The sequence below is a fragment of the Ambystoma mexicanum genome, chromosome 9 (genome assembly GCF_040938575.1).
Source record: "Ambystoma mexicanum isolate Mex_15411 chromosome 9, UKY_AmexF1_1, whole genome shotgun sequence".
In the NCBI taxonomy this organism is placed as follows: domain Eukaryota; kingdom Metazoa; phylum Chordata; class Amphibia; order Caudata; family Ambystomatidae; genus Ambystoma; species Ambystoma mexicanum.
Window position 1 is genome coordinate 536,125,420 of NC_090931.1, and position 16,460 is coordinate 536,141,879.

Genomic DNA, 16,460 nt, shown 5'->3' on the forward strand with positions numbered 1-16,460 from the left:
CTCGTTGATAGAGAAGTCCAATTGAAAGAGGAGGTTGATTGTTCTCTGAATGTTCTGTCTGCAAATCAGGGATGATTCCCCTGTAATGAGCCAGTCGTCCAGGTAAGGGTACACTCGGATTGCCTCCCTGCGCAGGTGCGCTGCCACCACCGTCATTACCTTTGTGAATACCCTTGGAGCCGAGGCTATTCCGAAAGGCAGCACCTTGAATTGGTAGTGCTGGTTTGCTATCTTGAAATGCAAGAATCTTCTGTACGCTGGGAACATTGAAATATGAAAATAGGCATCTTGCATATGCAGTGTTGCCATGTAATCCCCCCTTTTTAGTAGAGGGATTACCTCTTGTAGCGTAGTCATGCAGAACTTTTGTGGCTTGACATACTTGTTTGCAGGGAGCAAATCTAATACTGGGCGCATTCTTAGATCTTTGTTTGGCACAAGGAAGTAAGTTGAATAAATACTCCTGTTTACCTGGTTGGCCGGGACGACTTTGATGGCGTCCTTTAATAGAAGTGTGGCTATCCCTTCGAGAAGGATACGCTGATGTTCTTCTGAGTGGATCTTTTGTCGTGGGGGGGGGTGGTCATGGGGACATTGGATTAGTTCTATACAGAATCCGCCTGCTACTGTTGACAGCACCCATCTGTCTGAGGTGATTCTCTCCCATGCGTGGGTGAAGCTAGAAATGTGTCCTACTGGAGATGCATGGGAGGGCACCTGAAGCGGAATGTCACTTGCTCTGAGGTGGTGTGCCACCTCGAGCAGGGCCTCTACCCCAACCTCTGTGTTGTTCTCTGGGATAGCCCTGGAAGGATTGGCCTTGAATATTTCCCCAGGAGGAACCCTGACCTGGACTGTAGCTGGATCCTCGTTGAGAGTTTTGGCCTCGAAAACAGTGAAAATTGCCATTACCCCTTTGTCCGGAAGGCTTGTTGGTGAGTTGACCTAGAGATTTAAGCTGGTCATACTCGTCCTTTGCTGTCTTAAGGGCGTCTTCTACGTCCTTACCGAAGAGCACTTTAGGTTCAACCGGCATGTTTATTAGAGTGGCCTGCATTTCTGGTCTAAAACCTGAATGGCGCAGCCATGCATGTCTTTTAATAATGGTCCCTTGCGCAATTAGCCCCTTTGTTTTTGTTCCCTGCCATATATAATTATGTACATTCGATAAAAAACTTTGTTAAAGGGATGTTCTACTTCACAGTGACACCAAACAACACTGCACATTCCCCCATTATGTTAAGCTTAGCAACCATAACTCCTACCATCTACGTGCATTGCTAAGACTAACACCCAGGACATCAAACATGACATCACAAATATCATTGATGATATCACATCACATGACAGACATAGATATCACTAATTTTTACAGACATACTTTTTGTTGGTTTTTCAGGGAAACACTGAATGGATTGTCCCAAAACTTACAAAAGCACGCTTTCGCGCCCAAGCCCCTGCCGCAAATTTGGTGCAAATCTGTCCAGCGGTTTGCCCTATAGCCGTGCGCAAAGTTTTCCCCCATTCAGTCTATGGGGGAAAAAAGACGTTTTGGAACCCCCTATACCTTTTCCTCCCCTGGACCAAACTCACCAAAAATATCCAGAGTGGCCCATATACTTTTTTTGCAAAGTTTGGTGAGGATTAGTCCAGGGGGAGCGGAGTTATAGGACGCCCAAAAAGTGCTCTTCCTATGGAAACAGCAACTTAACCATAACCAACTACTGTGGCCGTGCAATATATATGAATAAAAGATATGAAGATTGGATAGGGTTTTGTCGGCCACAAGGATTATAGTCATAAGCGACCATTCCACATGCGGCGCAAAGGACACCGTGGGCACCATAGTAGGGAACCTGAAACAACCCAAGTCTACGCTGGGAGTCTCAGGCTCCTGCACAGAATCTTCGGCGAGTCCCCTGTGTATTGTGGTACAGAAGAGGACTTTGAGGCCTGTTTCAACTTGCCCTGTGTCTTGCTTTATATTCAGACAAACCCTTCAAGCAGTATCGACCTTGTTGCAAGGTCCAGTAGAAGGCTGTGAACCCTCGAGAAAGTCTGTTTATCAGGCTCTGACAAGCACTCGGCCAGCAGGCTTGTGTACAGGCACATTATAAATGTCATATATCATATAACATATCAGGCTGGTAAAATACTTTGTGGGACCCTTGGTGGCTGCACTGATACCAATAACTTTACGGTTCTCAGCTTGAGTGCTAGTGAGAGCCTTGGTGGTGGTGGTCTCAGGATTGGCAAGGGTAGAAAATAGTTGGTTGCCATAGAAGGGACATATTGGTCCCTCTCTGACTCGGCATCCCTTGGGAAAGAGTCGCTGTGCAAGAGTACACTGGAAAAAGGACGTTCATTACTTTCTCACTTTGGGTAAGACAAAGCACCCAAGGTGCGTGGGATGGACCACGCAGAAGATCTCCCAGCTTAAACAGGGCCCAAGCACTTCAGGCACAAGGAGTGTGGGCATGTGCCAAAAAGTGATGCAAACATGACCGGCAGATAAAAAACACACTTTTATCCTAAACAAACAGGGAAGGACAGGCAGGAGCCCCGGACAAAGAATTAAAAAAAGTGGGAGGAAAAAGTGAGTGCCAAGCTGTGTAACCGTCCCTGTCGACATGTATAAAGGGACTGGTACAATTGCTGGTGGGTGGAGCCTACACGCGCTGTAACCCCACCTAGTGAGTGTACAAGCTCCATCCCAAATTGAACTTTTTCAGGTATTTTTGCTGTGACAAATCTCAAGGACAGCTTTCATATCCTGTATAGTGGCCGATTTTAATATAAGACACTCACAAACATTCTACATCGCTGCCTGGGGATCAGCAAGACAGACCTCAGCTGGTTCAAATCGAAAGTTGCAAACCACAATGATCCATCCTCTCCCTCTTGATCTTCAACCTTTACATGGAACTGCTTGGAACCCTCCTGGTTTAAAGCAACATCCACATCTACCAATACCGGGATAACCAGCTCTACCTCAAGAAGATACCCTCCATCTAAGACATCCAAGGCCTGCCTCATATTGACCAAGTCCTGGATGTCCAGTTCTTACCTGAAACTCAACCCTTCAGAGACATAATTACTGCTGCTGACCAACACCACTGAACACCTTGATGTCGGCATCTGTGTCTCTCCACTATGAACTTTGAGGGCATAACATCCCAGCTGACCACCTGTGCCACGCCGCTTGGGTTCTACATTGACAGTCAACTTTCCTTCAAGTGGCACGTAGCAAGGAAGACACAAACTGCTTTGCATCAATACTACTACCTGAGGAAAATCAAGCCCTTCATCCAATCAAACAACTGCAGATTTGCTGTGAAATCTATGGTCCTCTTTTTGGGGCTCTTGCTGAAAGTGGAGATGGAGGTTGCAGTGGGGATGTAAAGAGTTTGAGGAACCTGAGGGCGTCCTCACTTCTTTTCCCGCTGGATCCTCCTCTCAGGTGGCCAGCGAAAGGCCATCACTTTTGTATCCCGACCGTGGGGGTGGAGGGAACTTGGGGAGTGGGGAGAGGGCGCCCCTGGGTGAGACTAGGACCCACCCAGGTATATCCCTAAAATATTAGACAAGCGACCGATTGTTGGAAAATGTCCCCCTCTGCTGTTGGAGAAGAATCCAGAATGTGCCAAATATGTGGTGTCTGGGCTTTGGAGGGCTCAGACTACAGTTTTGGTGGAAGTTAATTCAGGAAACCCTGTAAGCCGTCAACCTGAAGATCAGGGTAATCTACGAGACATTGAATTGAGTCCAGGGCATTCACCATTGGATGAAGGAAAGCTTCCCCAGTCTCTCCCTTAATGGCTTTAAAACAGATAGTGGTGCTGGAGTTTGAAAAATCCTCCAGTTTTTCCACACTGACCATCACACAGAATGGACGAGAGCCCTGGTGATGACATGTCTAGACTAGTGTATTGTTGTCTACGCATGGCTCACACAAATAATTACCAGGCTGCCAAAATGTAAATGCATCTCTGGAAATTAGATCTCATGAAACCAGCCTTGAAATTACTCCAAGGATTCAACAAAGGCAAACGGGTTCCTGGAGAAAAGCACTGAGTTATCTTCAGAAACTTGCTCTTCACCGAAATGTAGAAAGAAACCCATATTAATTGAGCAAGTGTAAACTGGTAATCATTCGAGTAGCTCAAACATTGTGACAGCACTCTGGGGGTACAATGGCCGGATTTCTGAATGCCCTGAATCCCCAACCTAAGGGCAGACCCAACATATCCAGATCAGAAAGCTCTTATAAACTGAGCACATAACCCTGTCCTTCGACTGTGTTCTGCCTTTGCACAAGTTAGTGATGTAGAATAATGGATAGGGGTCCATCCCTAAGAATCAGTTGAATTCCAACTACCTGTAAACATTGCTGCTTTACAAGTTATCACCTAGCAGTCAGAACTGACTGTAAGCAGAGGCACAGCAGCCGACAAAATAACTCAACAAATAAATACAACTGGTGCGTCGCATGTCCTGTAATTGATTAAAAATAATTGAACCATGGCAGATATTTAAATTAGGTCCTGCAAACCAAGTATACCTGCCAAAGGTTTTTCAGCAATTTACCAGTCTATGGCAGTAATTTTCTTTTTAATGTCATTACATACTTTCATTTTATTATTGTTGACATTTTTCTGGGATGTATGATACATTTGAAAATAGTAGCAAACTATCCCGTTCTTACTTGGTCAAACTACAGCAGACAGCCAGCAGAGGTAAATGTTCATCACGTCGGATGTTGTAGTTCACCATACTCTCAATTTCTTCGCGTGCAAACATGAGCTGAGCTTCTGTGACGCTATAGCTAGCTGCCTCACGAGCACAGTCTTCAATATTATGGGCTTCATCCAAAATAACCACCTGGCCTTTTAAATCAATTTCCATCTAGGAAGTAAAAAATTTCTTCATTTATCAGTTTGACTAATCTGCACAAAAAAGCTAGACAACATTGCACTTTTCGTAACATGTGTTAAATATTATCAGCTGGCATTACTAAAAAGTCATGTTGATTGCACAAATGAAAAGCAATATAATACGGTCTGATTTCTTTCAACAAGATTAAGGAGTTCTATTTCGTTAATCCAGACTTGATTTTTTGATACATGTGGGTCTGTAGCGATGGGATTCATGTCATTGTCGAATGTGCTCCAATGCAAAAAAGTTAATATTCACACAAATAGAATCTTCAAATGAGTTCTACAGATCTTTAATTGTTCTCAACTGAAAAGCAGCAGCAAAAGGACAGTCCGCCAGATGGCTGGATAGTAAGTATGAAACTTTTTAAATTTGATTTGATTGGGCAAAATATTTTTTATAAGATTATGGTTGTGCAAAAATGAAGAGGCATCTAGACAGGAAAAAAAAGGATACTTCCCCACCGAAACACTCATTAAGGTTTTCGTACAATTCATAGACTTGAAAACAATCCTAGATGAGGGTAAAATCTCAGTTACTTCAACTAGGCAAGATGCAACTTGAAAACATGCCTCTCTGTTTCGTGTGTCACCACAGAGCAGTCTTGCATTCATCCTCGGTCTGTTGGACTTAGTGGGACGTCTACTGCCATCAAGCCTGGGATATTCTTCTTTGTACTCCCTTACACCAAACCCCTTCCTAAGCAATGTTTACCCAGTGTTTGCACTGTTGAAGGAACAGGCGTTATTGCTGGTGCTCCGATTGCGTTTGCAGACAGTAATCTAAATGGGCTTTAGTCCCTCTCTAAGGGTAACAACGCTAGATCCAGAGAGTACCTGTCTGTAGCACCCCATTGTCAGGAATCTATCATGCTCTATCAGCTGGCCTAGCTGCTTCTAGGAGTGGCACATTATCCCAATTCTCATAATGTGATCTAGTTCAACCTGTCTCTCACTTCGTTGAAGCTAAGTGTCACAATCCGGGACCCTTCTAACACGTTCCAGAAACAGACACGGGTAAAGTTCCAATTAAGATAAATAAAACATTGCCAATATCATTAACCCTTACTTCCTTTCAGATTGGAGTGGATCAACAGTGTTATGATGTGCCTGAAAAAATCAAAAAAATAGGAAATCTTTGATTTCAATAAACATTCGTTTTTTTTCTAATTTCTACTTTCAGTTTGTTGAGATTCTGAAATCTAATGGTGTCCCAAGGTAAACGAAGGAACAAGTTACTTACCTGTAACTGTTGTTCTCCAGCATGGGTCTGCCATGGATTCAGATGCTCAAGCCGGGAATCCTCTGTAAAAGAAAAAACTGTTTCACTTTCACTTACAAACTGTCTTTCTCCTATAAACCAATTTAGGGGTCATACTGCCCCCAGCCAATGACAGCCCTCTCCCTAAGCCCCTCCCTCTGGCAGCCATCTTCCAATTTTGGTAGCACGTAAAGTGGCAGTATAACCAAGAAAAGCCGCAGAGGGGCAGGAGGGAGGGTTTGCATGTGAATCCATGCCAGACCCATGCCGGAGAACAACAGTTACAGTAACTTGTTCCTTTTCCAGCATGGGGCATTGTATGGATTTCACATGCTCATGAATAAACAATACATAGCAGTACAACAATACACAACCACGGAAGGTGGCAAGGCTAAACAGAAGAATTATTCTTCCCTGTGGACCAGGCTCACCTTCAAGCGAATAGGTTGCGTAGCACTGATTGGCCAACCCTGCACTTCTCCCTGGAATCCCTGTTGACGCAATAGAATCTTGTGAAGGTGTGTGTAGACCTTCACGTAGCCGCCCTGCAGATGTCCAGCAGGGGCACACCAAACAGGACCGCTGTCGTTGAAGCGATCGCTCTGGTAGAATGGGCTCTCGGACGGCTGGGCAGCGGTCAGTTTGCCAACCGGTGACAGTGCGTGATACAGCAGAGAGCCACCTGGAAATGGAAGCCTTGGACAAAGCTTTCCCATGGTTCACAGGACCAAAGTTCACGAAAAGTTTTAACGTCTTCCGGAAACACTTTGTGCGTGCCGCCTACAGCTACAGAGTACGCGCCACATCCAGCGAGTGCAAAGTCCTTTCAACCGGCGATGAAGGCATCATAAAAAACACAGGCAACAACAAAGGCTCGTTGAGGTGGAATTCCGACTGAACCTTTGGCATGAAAGAGGGGTGCGTCCACAGCACCAACCTCGCCTTGTGGAAAGTCAGATAAGGCCGCTTGCAGGACATGGCCTGCATCTCATCTACCCTCCTGGGAGAGGTGATGGCCACAAGAAAAGCCGGTTTCCACGAAAAAAACTTGAGGTGCTTGATGCATAAGCTCGAAGGGAGCCCCCAATGAGACTTGTCAGTACCACGTGAGTTCCCACGCCGGGGCGGGTGCCTTCACCGGTGGGAACAATCTGAACAGTCCTTGACTAGATGGTTGGACCAAAGAGAAGTCCATCCTGGAGACCTGGTAAAGCGGGAGATAGCCACCAGATGCACCTTGATGGAGATGTGTGCCAGTCCCCTTTGGCCAAAGACAACCAGTATGGAAGAACCTGAGGGGCTGTGACCCTCAGGTGGTTGATCTTCTGCGCCCCGCACCAAGCTGCAAAGCGCTTCCACTTGTGCCTGTAGCACTTAAGAGTCGTTGACTCTCTGACCCTGGAAGGGATCTCCCTGCAGTCCGCCAGCAGCTTGTACCCTCTGAACTCTAAGGCTGCAGGAACCAGGTTCAGCGATCCTGGGTCGTGGTGCAGGATTGTGCCCCCTTCCCTGGTGAGAAGATATGCGACCACTGGTAGCTTGACTGGAGGTGATGTTGACAGGCTGAGAAGGTCAAGGAACCAAATCTGCCTCGGTCACGCCGGGGCGACGAGGATCATCCTGCACCAGCACTGTTTGGGTTGACCGATGACTCGCAGCAGGAGTGGCAACGGGCGGGGGCGCGTACAGGAACAGGCCTTCCAACGGGAAGGAGAACGAATACCCCATGCTCGTAGGCTGGTGAAACCTGCTGCCGAATCTCTGGCATTTGGAGTTCATCGCCATCGCAAAAAGGTCGATCTGGGGTTTGCCCCATCTGAGGAAGAAGCTGATCGTGCCAAAGCTCCCACTCCAGCCTCCAGCCCCCGGTCTTCCTTTTTACTAAAAAGTTTCTAGAGTACACTCCGGAGCCCCAGAGTCGTCTTGGAACCAGCTCTGTCGCCCCTTTTTTTAGCATGACCCGTACTTCCTGAAGGAGCTGAGGGATGTGCTGCTCCTGCCGGGCTACCGGTGGTATCCGCAGACACTTCACCTGGAGTGTGTCCGTGGGCGTCCAGCACCCATCGGTCAGTGGAGATCTTTTCCCACTCGCTGACGAAGCCCACCAGCCGGCCTCCCACATGGTGCATGGTGAGGGCCCAACGTCCTGGCCGGTTCAATCCTGATTCGGGGCCCGCGTGCTGCCTTGGGAGCGACAACGGCAGCCACCTCCGAACGCCTTGGAACAACCCCTTTAGGCCTCCTGGGTAGTGGAACGGGAGGGTTGGCAGTACGAGGATGATCCCCTGCCGAAACCCTTCAGCGATCTTCTGGATTTGCATCCTGAGGCATGAAAATGAAGGCCGATGCTGCTGCAGCGTGCCTAGGGCCTGGGCGGTCTCTGTGTCGATCTTGATAGCCAGCAACGTCTCGTCGACGGCATTCCCAAAGAGATTGTCTCTGTCGAAAGGCATGTCCAGGCCCTTCCTCTGAACTTCCTCCCAAAAATTGGTGGCCTTCAACCAGCCACGATGACGGAGGCAGACATTGTTCCACATCTGTCGAAGCCCTGTGTCTGGGATGTCCAGGGCCACAGTGATGGCATGGTCCGATGCTACCTCCCCCTCTGGGAGAATTTCCAGCACCTCGACCCGCTTGTCGTAGGGGAGAAATTCCAGCAGCGGGGGGTCATCTTGTACCACAGCTCTATAATGTACCTGGCCAGGATTGCAAGAGCATTTGCTGCCTTAACCGCTGTCGAGTAGATCAACTTTCTACCCGTGGCATCCAACTTCTTTCCCTCGCTTTCCTGGGGAACATAGGCAGAAGATGATGGATTCGAGGACTTCTTCCTCGCAGCCGCCGAGACCACCAAGTCCGGGGAGGGCTGTGATCACAGGCACTTGGGTGCAGATTCCGGCACCCAGTACTTCTTCTCCAGCCTGTCTTTTCACTGGGTCTGAAGCGGGATTCCTCCTGAGTGCCAGGCCCTCATCCCAGACAACGTCCAGTAGAGGCACTGCCACGATGGTCTTCCTCTTCGCCTCTCAGCGCAGGTAAAGGAAACCCTCCTTTTTTGTCTTTTCTGGCTTCAGCTGGAAGAGCTGAGACGCGAGTGCGATCGTTTGCAGAACGATCCCACTTCATCCAGTGGAGAATTTCTCGGTGGCGGCGAGACATCGCCGTCCATGTCCGTCGTCGCCGTGTCCATCCCCGTGTCCCTAGGGGTGAGGGCATGTAAGGTGCCGGATGAGGAGGCGTGGGATGCCCTTTCCTCTTCTTCCCCGGGGGGCCCGGTGCCACCATAGCTGGTGCTGGAGATGCCATCGGCATTCCTCCTCTGGAACTCCGACACGAGCGCGTGGAGAGTTGATAGTATGTCCAGTGACAAGTCTCTGGGAGGTGGAGGGGAAGGAGGCTTGCTGGGCCCAGTGCCTACATCGTCGCCGCCGTCCCCCTTTATGATTTCATTGTCATCCTTGGCGTTTCCGCCATCGTCGTTCCCCATATCCTCCATGACCGTGTGAACGAACGCCATGGCCTCGTCGTCTGATGAAGAAATATACATGCCTTGGAGCACCGTAGATGCCTCCACTTACCCCCCCCCCTTTGCGTCCTGAGGGGTCAGAGCCAGGCTCAGGACTAGCATCCTCTCTGGCGTTTTCCGCATCAGTTTGGCCAAAGCCTCCCGCCGGGAGGAAGGGCCACTCTGGGCATAGCCGGGGTCCCCTGGACTGGGTCAGCCCCTTTTTCCGTTTGAGAGGGCGGCCACCACCAGCTCAATTGTCAAGGACGACTTCTCCTGGACCACTTGGCCTCCAGGGGCAGGTCAATCACCTTACCTGGCACCTTGGCCTTCTCCGGCTTCTCCCTCAGCTTCCCGGATTAGCCAACTTCCTCTTCGAAGAGGAGCTGAAGCGATGAGATGGAAGCAGATGGTGATGATGATTGAGCCCTGTCCGTCGCGGGACCCACTTGCGCAGTGACCCAGGCGGACTTGTGGTGCTTGGCCTTGTCTTGGGCCCCCACGGATGGAGCGCCCTCAAAGGACTTAGAAGGCCAGTCCTGGGTGAGGCATGCCCCTGCTTCCCGCAAGGGGTAGCCGCTTCGGCATTGAGCCATGCTGCCAATCTGCTGTGCCGATCCTTCATGGTGCATTTGGTGAATCCCAGGCAAATTTCGCAATCCACCTCCTTGTAGTCTGGGTGGAGACAGTAGAGGCACTGGGAGTGTCTGTCCTCCACAAACACATTCCTCAATCTGCAGCTGGAAAAGAGCTTGAAGAGAGAACCTCCGTCCTTCTCCTCCGACATGGTCCGGCATGCATTGTAGGCCCGATGGCCTTCTGGAATCTTCGATGAAAACTTGATGGTTCTTGCCCTTGAGAGGTGACGAAAGACAGCGACAAACGGATCCCCGCTTGCCAGTCAAATGAAAGAAAGAACTCATGGGCGCTAATAGACAAAATTAAACATTTTACAGAAAAAGTGCAAAAAATGGTAGATAAGCTCATGCAGCAAACACAAGGACTACCAACACATGAACGTGTGGTAAAAATCGGAAGATGGCTGCCAGAGGAGGGGCTTAAGGAGAGGGCAGTCACTGGCTGGGGGCATTATGACCCAGAGCTCAGTGATTGGTTTATAGGAGAAAGACACTTTGTAAGTGAAAGTGAAACTTTTTTCTTTTACCGAGGATTCCCGGCCCGACGACGGGGAATATTCATGAGCATGTTATGTTATGTTACTGATTCTTGTAAAGCGCATGGTCGCCCGAAGGCATCATGGCGCGCGGAGAGAAGGAGACAGCCCCAAGGTATTTAGAATAGAAACGTTTTAACCCGCCTTGTACACTCCAGCTAGTTAGGAGTTTTCTTTATGATGAGTGGAAGATTATTCCACAGAACTGCTGCAGCAATAGAGAAGGCCCGGCGGCCAACCCAGTTTCAGTTGTGCTTTTGAACAGCCAGAAGTGGCTGAGCGAAGGCGACGAGTAGGTCAGAGCATGGGTCTGAAACATTTTGCTCTCCAGGTGTTTTGGACAACAGCTACCCTCAGACCTATCGAGCACAATCTAGAGAGATAGATCATAAGAGTCCACCTTCAAAACATTGGGGGAGAAGCAAGTTGCAGACCCTCTGACCTAGAGGGTAACAGTTTGGTACAACATGGCAACAAACTAATCGAGGGAAACCTTATGGACATAGAGCTTTTAAATGCTAGGATGAGGTTAAGATCTTTTAAATGCTAGGATGAGGTTAAGATCTGAAACTACTTATCTTGAAAGAGGATGCTGAATTCTAATTGGAGCAGAGGGTAGTTTGACAGAGGAAGGGCAGAACGATGTTGCAAAACAAAAGCAAAGGACATGGAGAGCAAGGCACAGCCGAGGTCAAGACAAGACAGAGAATGCCAAATTAACATTGAGGGCTCCCGACAGCCCACAAAAGGCATCCACAAAGGGTAATTTCTTGTCGTTCATTATCTGCTTTAACAAGAAGCACCTTAACTTCCAAATTGAAAGTAATTGAAGGCATTTTTCACTTGCATGGTTAACATTTTCAAACACAAACCTATACTTACACTCTCTCGAATTTGTGGATCCATCAGGTAGTTGTAGGGACAGAACACAATATCGGCCTCCATCATCAGCTCGCGGGCTGCAAAATACGGGCAAGCACGCAACTTCTTTCCAAGACCCACCAGCTCCTCTATGTCCCATGCCTGGTGCATTCCATGTGTGAACTGTAAGGTGTTCTGCTCATTCATCTTTTGGATTCCATGATAGTAACGACAGGATCGACCCTAAGAAAAGTACAACAATGAAGAACAAGTCACTTCTTACCTTGTAACGTTCTTTCGATGGGATGTTCCTCCGACGTATTCCTTATCTTAGATATCTCCTTCCAGCTTTGCTGGCCTCGGAAATTTTTTCTCTAGAGGGCGCTGCGCGTCGACGTCCGCCGAGTCGATGTCCCTCGACAGCCGCCGTATCTACGTCGGCGTCATCCTGCCTATAAAGTCCACGCGCAGCGTCCGTTGCTCAGTTCCGTTTTGTAGCCCACAATTTTTCTTTCTGGACTAGACTAATCACCCTGAAGGAGCGTAAGCTGCAACAACAAGGGAAGTAGTACTGCGGGGATGGATGGGAGGGTCGATGAGGAATACGTCGGAGGAACATCCCATCGAAAGAACGTTACAAGGTAAGAAGTAACTTGTTCTTCGAAGGGATTGTGTCCTCCGACGTATTCCTTATCTTAGATGGGCTCCCATAGCAGTATTCTGTTATTGGAGGTGGGAGTACTGACTTTATGCTTCCTTTTATTGATGAATAGAGTGCAATACTGCCCTTCCAAACCTAGTCTCTTGACTGGAGGAGGAATCCAAGTTGTAAAACCGTGTAAAGGTATGGACGGACAACCATGTGGCAGCCGCACATATGTCTTTAACCGGCACTCCTCTTGAGGGCCGATGAAGCTGCAATACCTCTGGTCGAATGAGCCCTAAGATTTTGAGGGGGCTCTTTTCCTGCCAGTTTATAACATTCCAAGATGGCTAGAATGATCCATCTGGAAATGGTCTGCTTAGTTATCGGTAACCCCAGCTTGTGACCTGCGTAGCCTACAAACAGCTGGTCTGCTTGTCTTATCCTAGTAAGTCTACTGATGTAAAAACTTAAAGCCCTTCTTGGGTCCAGCCTGTGTAACCTCTCTTCCTCTTTCCCCGGATGAGGAGGAGGAGGATAGAAAGATGGCAGGGTAATCTTCTGAGTGATATGGAATTCAGAAAACACCTTTGGGAGGAAATTAGGCTTCACTTGCAGGACAACTTTGTCTTTGTGAAAGATTGTATGAGGGGGTTTACAAGAAAGAGCTTGTAACTCGCTCACCCTTCTAGCAGATGTAAGTGCTATTAATAAAACAGTTTTAAGGGTAAGAAATCTTAAACAAGAATGGAGTGGTTCGAAAGGTGTGCCCATCAGGAAAGTTAGGACTAAGTTTAAATCCCATAGGGGAACCTGGAATGGTCTTGGGGGATAAACATTAGTTAACCCCTTTAGAAACTGTATTACCAAGGGTAACTTGAAATAGGATGGTTCTTCCGCAGTGCGTTTAAAGATGGATAGCGCTGCGAGATAGCCCTTAATGGTGCCAACTTGAAGGCCTGAATTCGCCAAATAGAGTAGGAAGGACAAAACCATTGGTGTACCACATAAAAAGGGGTCGATATTCTTTTCTCTACACCAGCTGCAAAATCTGTTCCAACGGCAGCGGTATAAAGACTTTGTTGCTGGCCTCCTTGCCGAAAGCAACACCTCCATAACATCATCAGGGAGGTCCCAATCCTTGTACCTCAGCCTTTCAGAAGCCAAGCGTGAAGGTTGAGGGTTTTGATGTCTGGATGGAGAACCTGACCCTACCTTCTGTGAGAGTAGATTCTCTCTGAGTGGAAGTCGAATTGGAGGGCAGATGGACAAGTCTAGAAGGTCCGGGTACCACGTTCTCCTGGCCCAATCCGAGGCAATTAGGATCATGGTTTTCCGGAATCTTCTCAACCTCCTGATCATTTGAGGAATGACAGGGACCGGTGGGAACGCGTACAGAAGCGGAAACTCCCAGTCAACTATGAACGCGTCTCCCGGAGCTCCTCTCAGGGGAAATTCCCTTGAACAGAACAGATCGCACTTCCTGTTGACACTGGTGGCGAACAGATCCATCTGAGGGTTCCCCATAGGGCGAAGATCTCTTGAAGGACTTCCTGACTTCACTCGTGGGAGACTGTGCTCTGCCTGCTCAGAGCGTCCGCTGTCAAGTTCTTCTCTCCGGCTAGGTGAACTGCCGATAGAGAGATTCCTTCTTGGATTGCCCAAAACCAGAGCTGCATCGCCTCTCTGCACAGAGGTAGTGATCCTACGCCTCCTCTTTTGTTGAGGTAATGCATGGCCACTGTGTTGTCCGTCATTATCAGGACATTCTTCCCTTGTACAGCTGGCAGGAACGCCTTCAGCGCAAGTCTGATGGCCCTCAGCTCTAACAGGTTGATATGTAGTCTGGACACCGATGGAGACCAACGACCGCTGATGGTCAAGTCGTTGGCGTGGGCTCCCCACCCCGTGAGTGAGGCATCCGTGACTACTGTTATCTCCGGCCATGGTTGCCAAAACGGTTCTCCTTTCAGAATGTTCTCCTGACAGGCCCACCACTGAAGGTCTTGAGCCACCCTGTCGGGAACCTGAAGAAGATCTGTCATTCTTCCTGAGAATTGTGACCACTGAGTCCTCAGTGCCCACTGGAGGGATCTCATTGTCAGGCGAGCCTCTGGCACTAGGAAAATGCAGGATGCCATGCGGCCTAGCAACCTCAAAAAGTCGAAGGCTGGGAGACGTTGGGCATTTTGGAACTTGGTAACCATCTGTAGAATATCCTGAGCCCTCACCTCTGGTGGCGAGGCTTTTCCCAGGGAAGTGTCCAGGATCGCTCCGATGAACTGGAGTCTCTGCGATGGTATCATTTGTGACTTCTTTAAATTGGGGGAGAAGCCCAGTCTGTGAAGGGAGTGGCAAACGTGATTTAGCTGGTTCTGAGCTTGTTCCGAAGATACAGCCCTGATCAACCAATCGTCCAGGTAGGGGTAGACGTGAATCCCTTCCCTCCTTAGACTTGCAGCCACTACCGACATTAACTTGGTGAAGACCCTCGGGGCGGAGGTCAGCCCAAATGGCAGCACTCGAAATTGATAATGAGAGTTGCCAATTGCGAACCTCAGGTATTTCCTGTGTTTGAGATGGATAGGCACATGGAAATAAGCGTCCTGAAGGTCCAGAGATACCAACCAGTCCTGGAACTGAAGGGCCTGAAGGATCTGAGAAAGAGTTACCATCTTGAATTTGTTTTTCCTGAGGAATTTGTTCAATTCTCGCAAGTCCAAGATGGGTCTCAGTCCTCCGTCTTTCTTTGGAATGAGAAAGTAAGGGGAGTACCAGCCCTTGTTCCTCTCCGCTACAGGTACCGGTTCTATGGCACCTTTCTCTAGCAGGTCTAAAATTTCCTGCAAGAGGAGCGGATCTGGAGCTTTTTGAGAGCTGATCCCCGGTGGATGACTCTGAGGTATGCGTAGGAGAGGCAAGCAGTAACCTTGGGCAACTGTTTCTAATGCCCAAGCATCTGACGTGATAGCCTGCCATTCCGCCAGATGTTGAGTTAATCTGCCTCCTACAGGTGTCTTGTGAGGGAAGTCCTCAGAGTGATTTAGGGGCGGCTGATGCAGATGCCGATGGTAAAGAGGCACCTGCTGTTGCTGCGGCTTTTGAATATCTACCCCGTCCACCTCGGGTAGTTCTTCTTTGTCCCCTTTGAGCCGGTCGTCCTCTACCTCTTCCGAATGTGGAGTAGAAGCGAAAGGACTTGCCCCTCGCAGAGGTTCCTGTGGGACGAAAAGGTGTCTGATGGATTACAGCGCCTAGGGATTTTGCTGCTGCTTTTGAAGTTTGCAGTTTCTCTAAACTGTCATCCGCCTTTTTCCCGAACAAAGAAGAGCCATCAAATGGCATGTTCAAGAGCCTGGCTTGCACATCAGGGGCAAAACCAGACTCTCAACCAAGCGAATCTCCTGGTTGTTGTACTTGCCGCCATTGCTCTGCTGATACTGTCAGCCGAATCAATGCCCGTCTGGAGGGATTCGCACATAGCGTCTTTACCGTCCTGTATGATATTCAGGAACGCCTCCCTTTCTTCTCCCTCCGGGATGCAGTCAGCCGCTGTAGAAGCACACTCCCAAAGTGTATGGCTGAATCTAGCAAGGGTGCAAGTAGCATTAACAGATTTTAACGCCATGCTACATGCCGAAAAAACTTTCTTTGCCATAGCATCATATTTCTTATCGTCGCTGTCCTGTGGGACGGTAGGGTAAGCAGTCTTGACGTCAGTAGAAGATGCTGCCTGTACCACCAGACTTTCTGGGGATGGGTGTTTTGACAAAAACTCCGGGTCTGCCGAAGATACCCTGTATTTAGTAGACAGTTTTTTTATTTACTGCCGGGACGACATCTGGGGTTTCCCAGTTCGTCATGATTTTCCTCTGAAGAGCTTTATGAAAAGGCACTACAGGATCCTCCTGTGGACCTTTATCAAGAATATCCGTGAGGTCATCCTGTTGGAAAGCCTGTGAAGGTGTTGACCACCCCATAAATTCTGTGATCCTGGCCATTAAGGCTCTATAGGGGGTTTCAGCATGCTCCCCCGGGTCTGGCCTAGCGAACTCTACCTCAGGGGAAGTGTCTAACCCACT

At 48.7% G+C, this 16,460-nt stretch overlaps 1 protein-coding gene across 5 annotated transcripts in view; it reads right to left on the bottom strand.

The window, feature by feature from the left end:
• The window catches only part of BRIP1 (BRCA1 interacting DNA helicase 1), a 2,318,009-nt gene that overhangs the window by 1,520,272 nt on the left and 781,277 nt on the right, over positions 1-16,460 (bottom strand). For all 5 annotated transcript variants that reach the window (XM_069615088.1, XM_069615086.1, XM_069615084.1 and 2 more), the window contains 2 exons: positions 11,757-11,978; positions 4,706-4,905 (listed from right to left, as the gene is read on the bottom strand). In XM_069615088.1, coding sequence (XP_069471189.1) covers positions 4,706-4,905; positions 11,757-11,978 — 422 coding nt within the window. The remainder of the gene's footprint in view (positions 1-4,705; positions 4,906-11,756; positions 11,979-16,460) is intronic.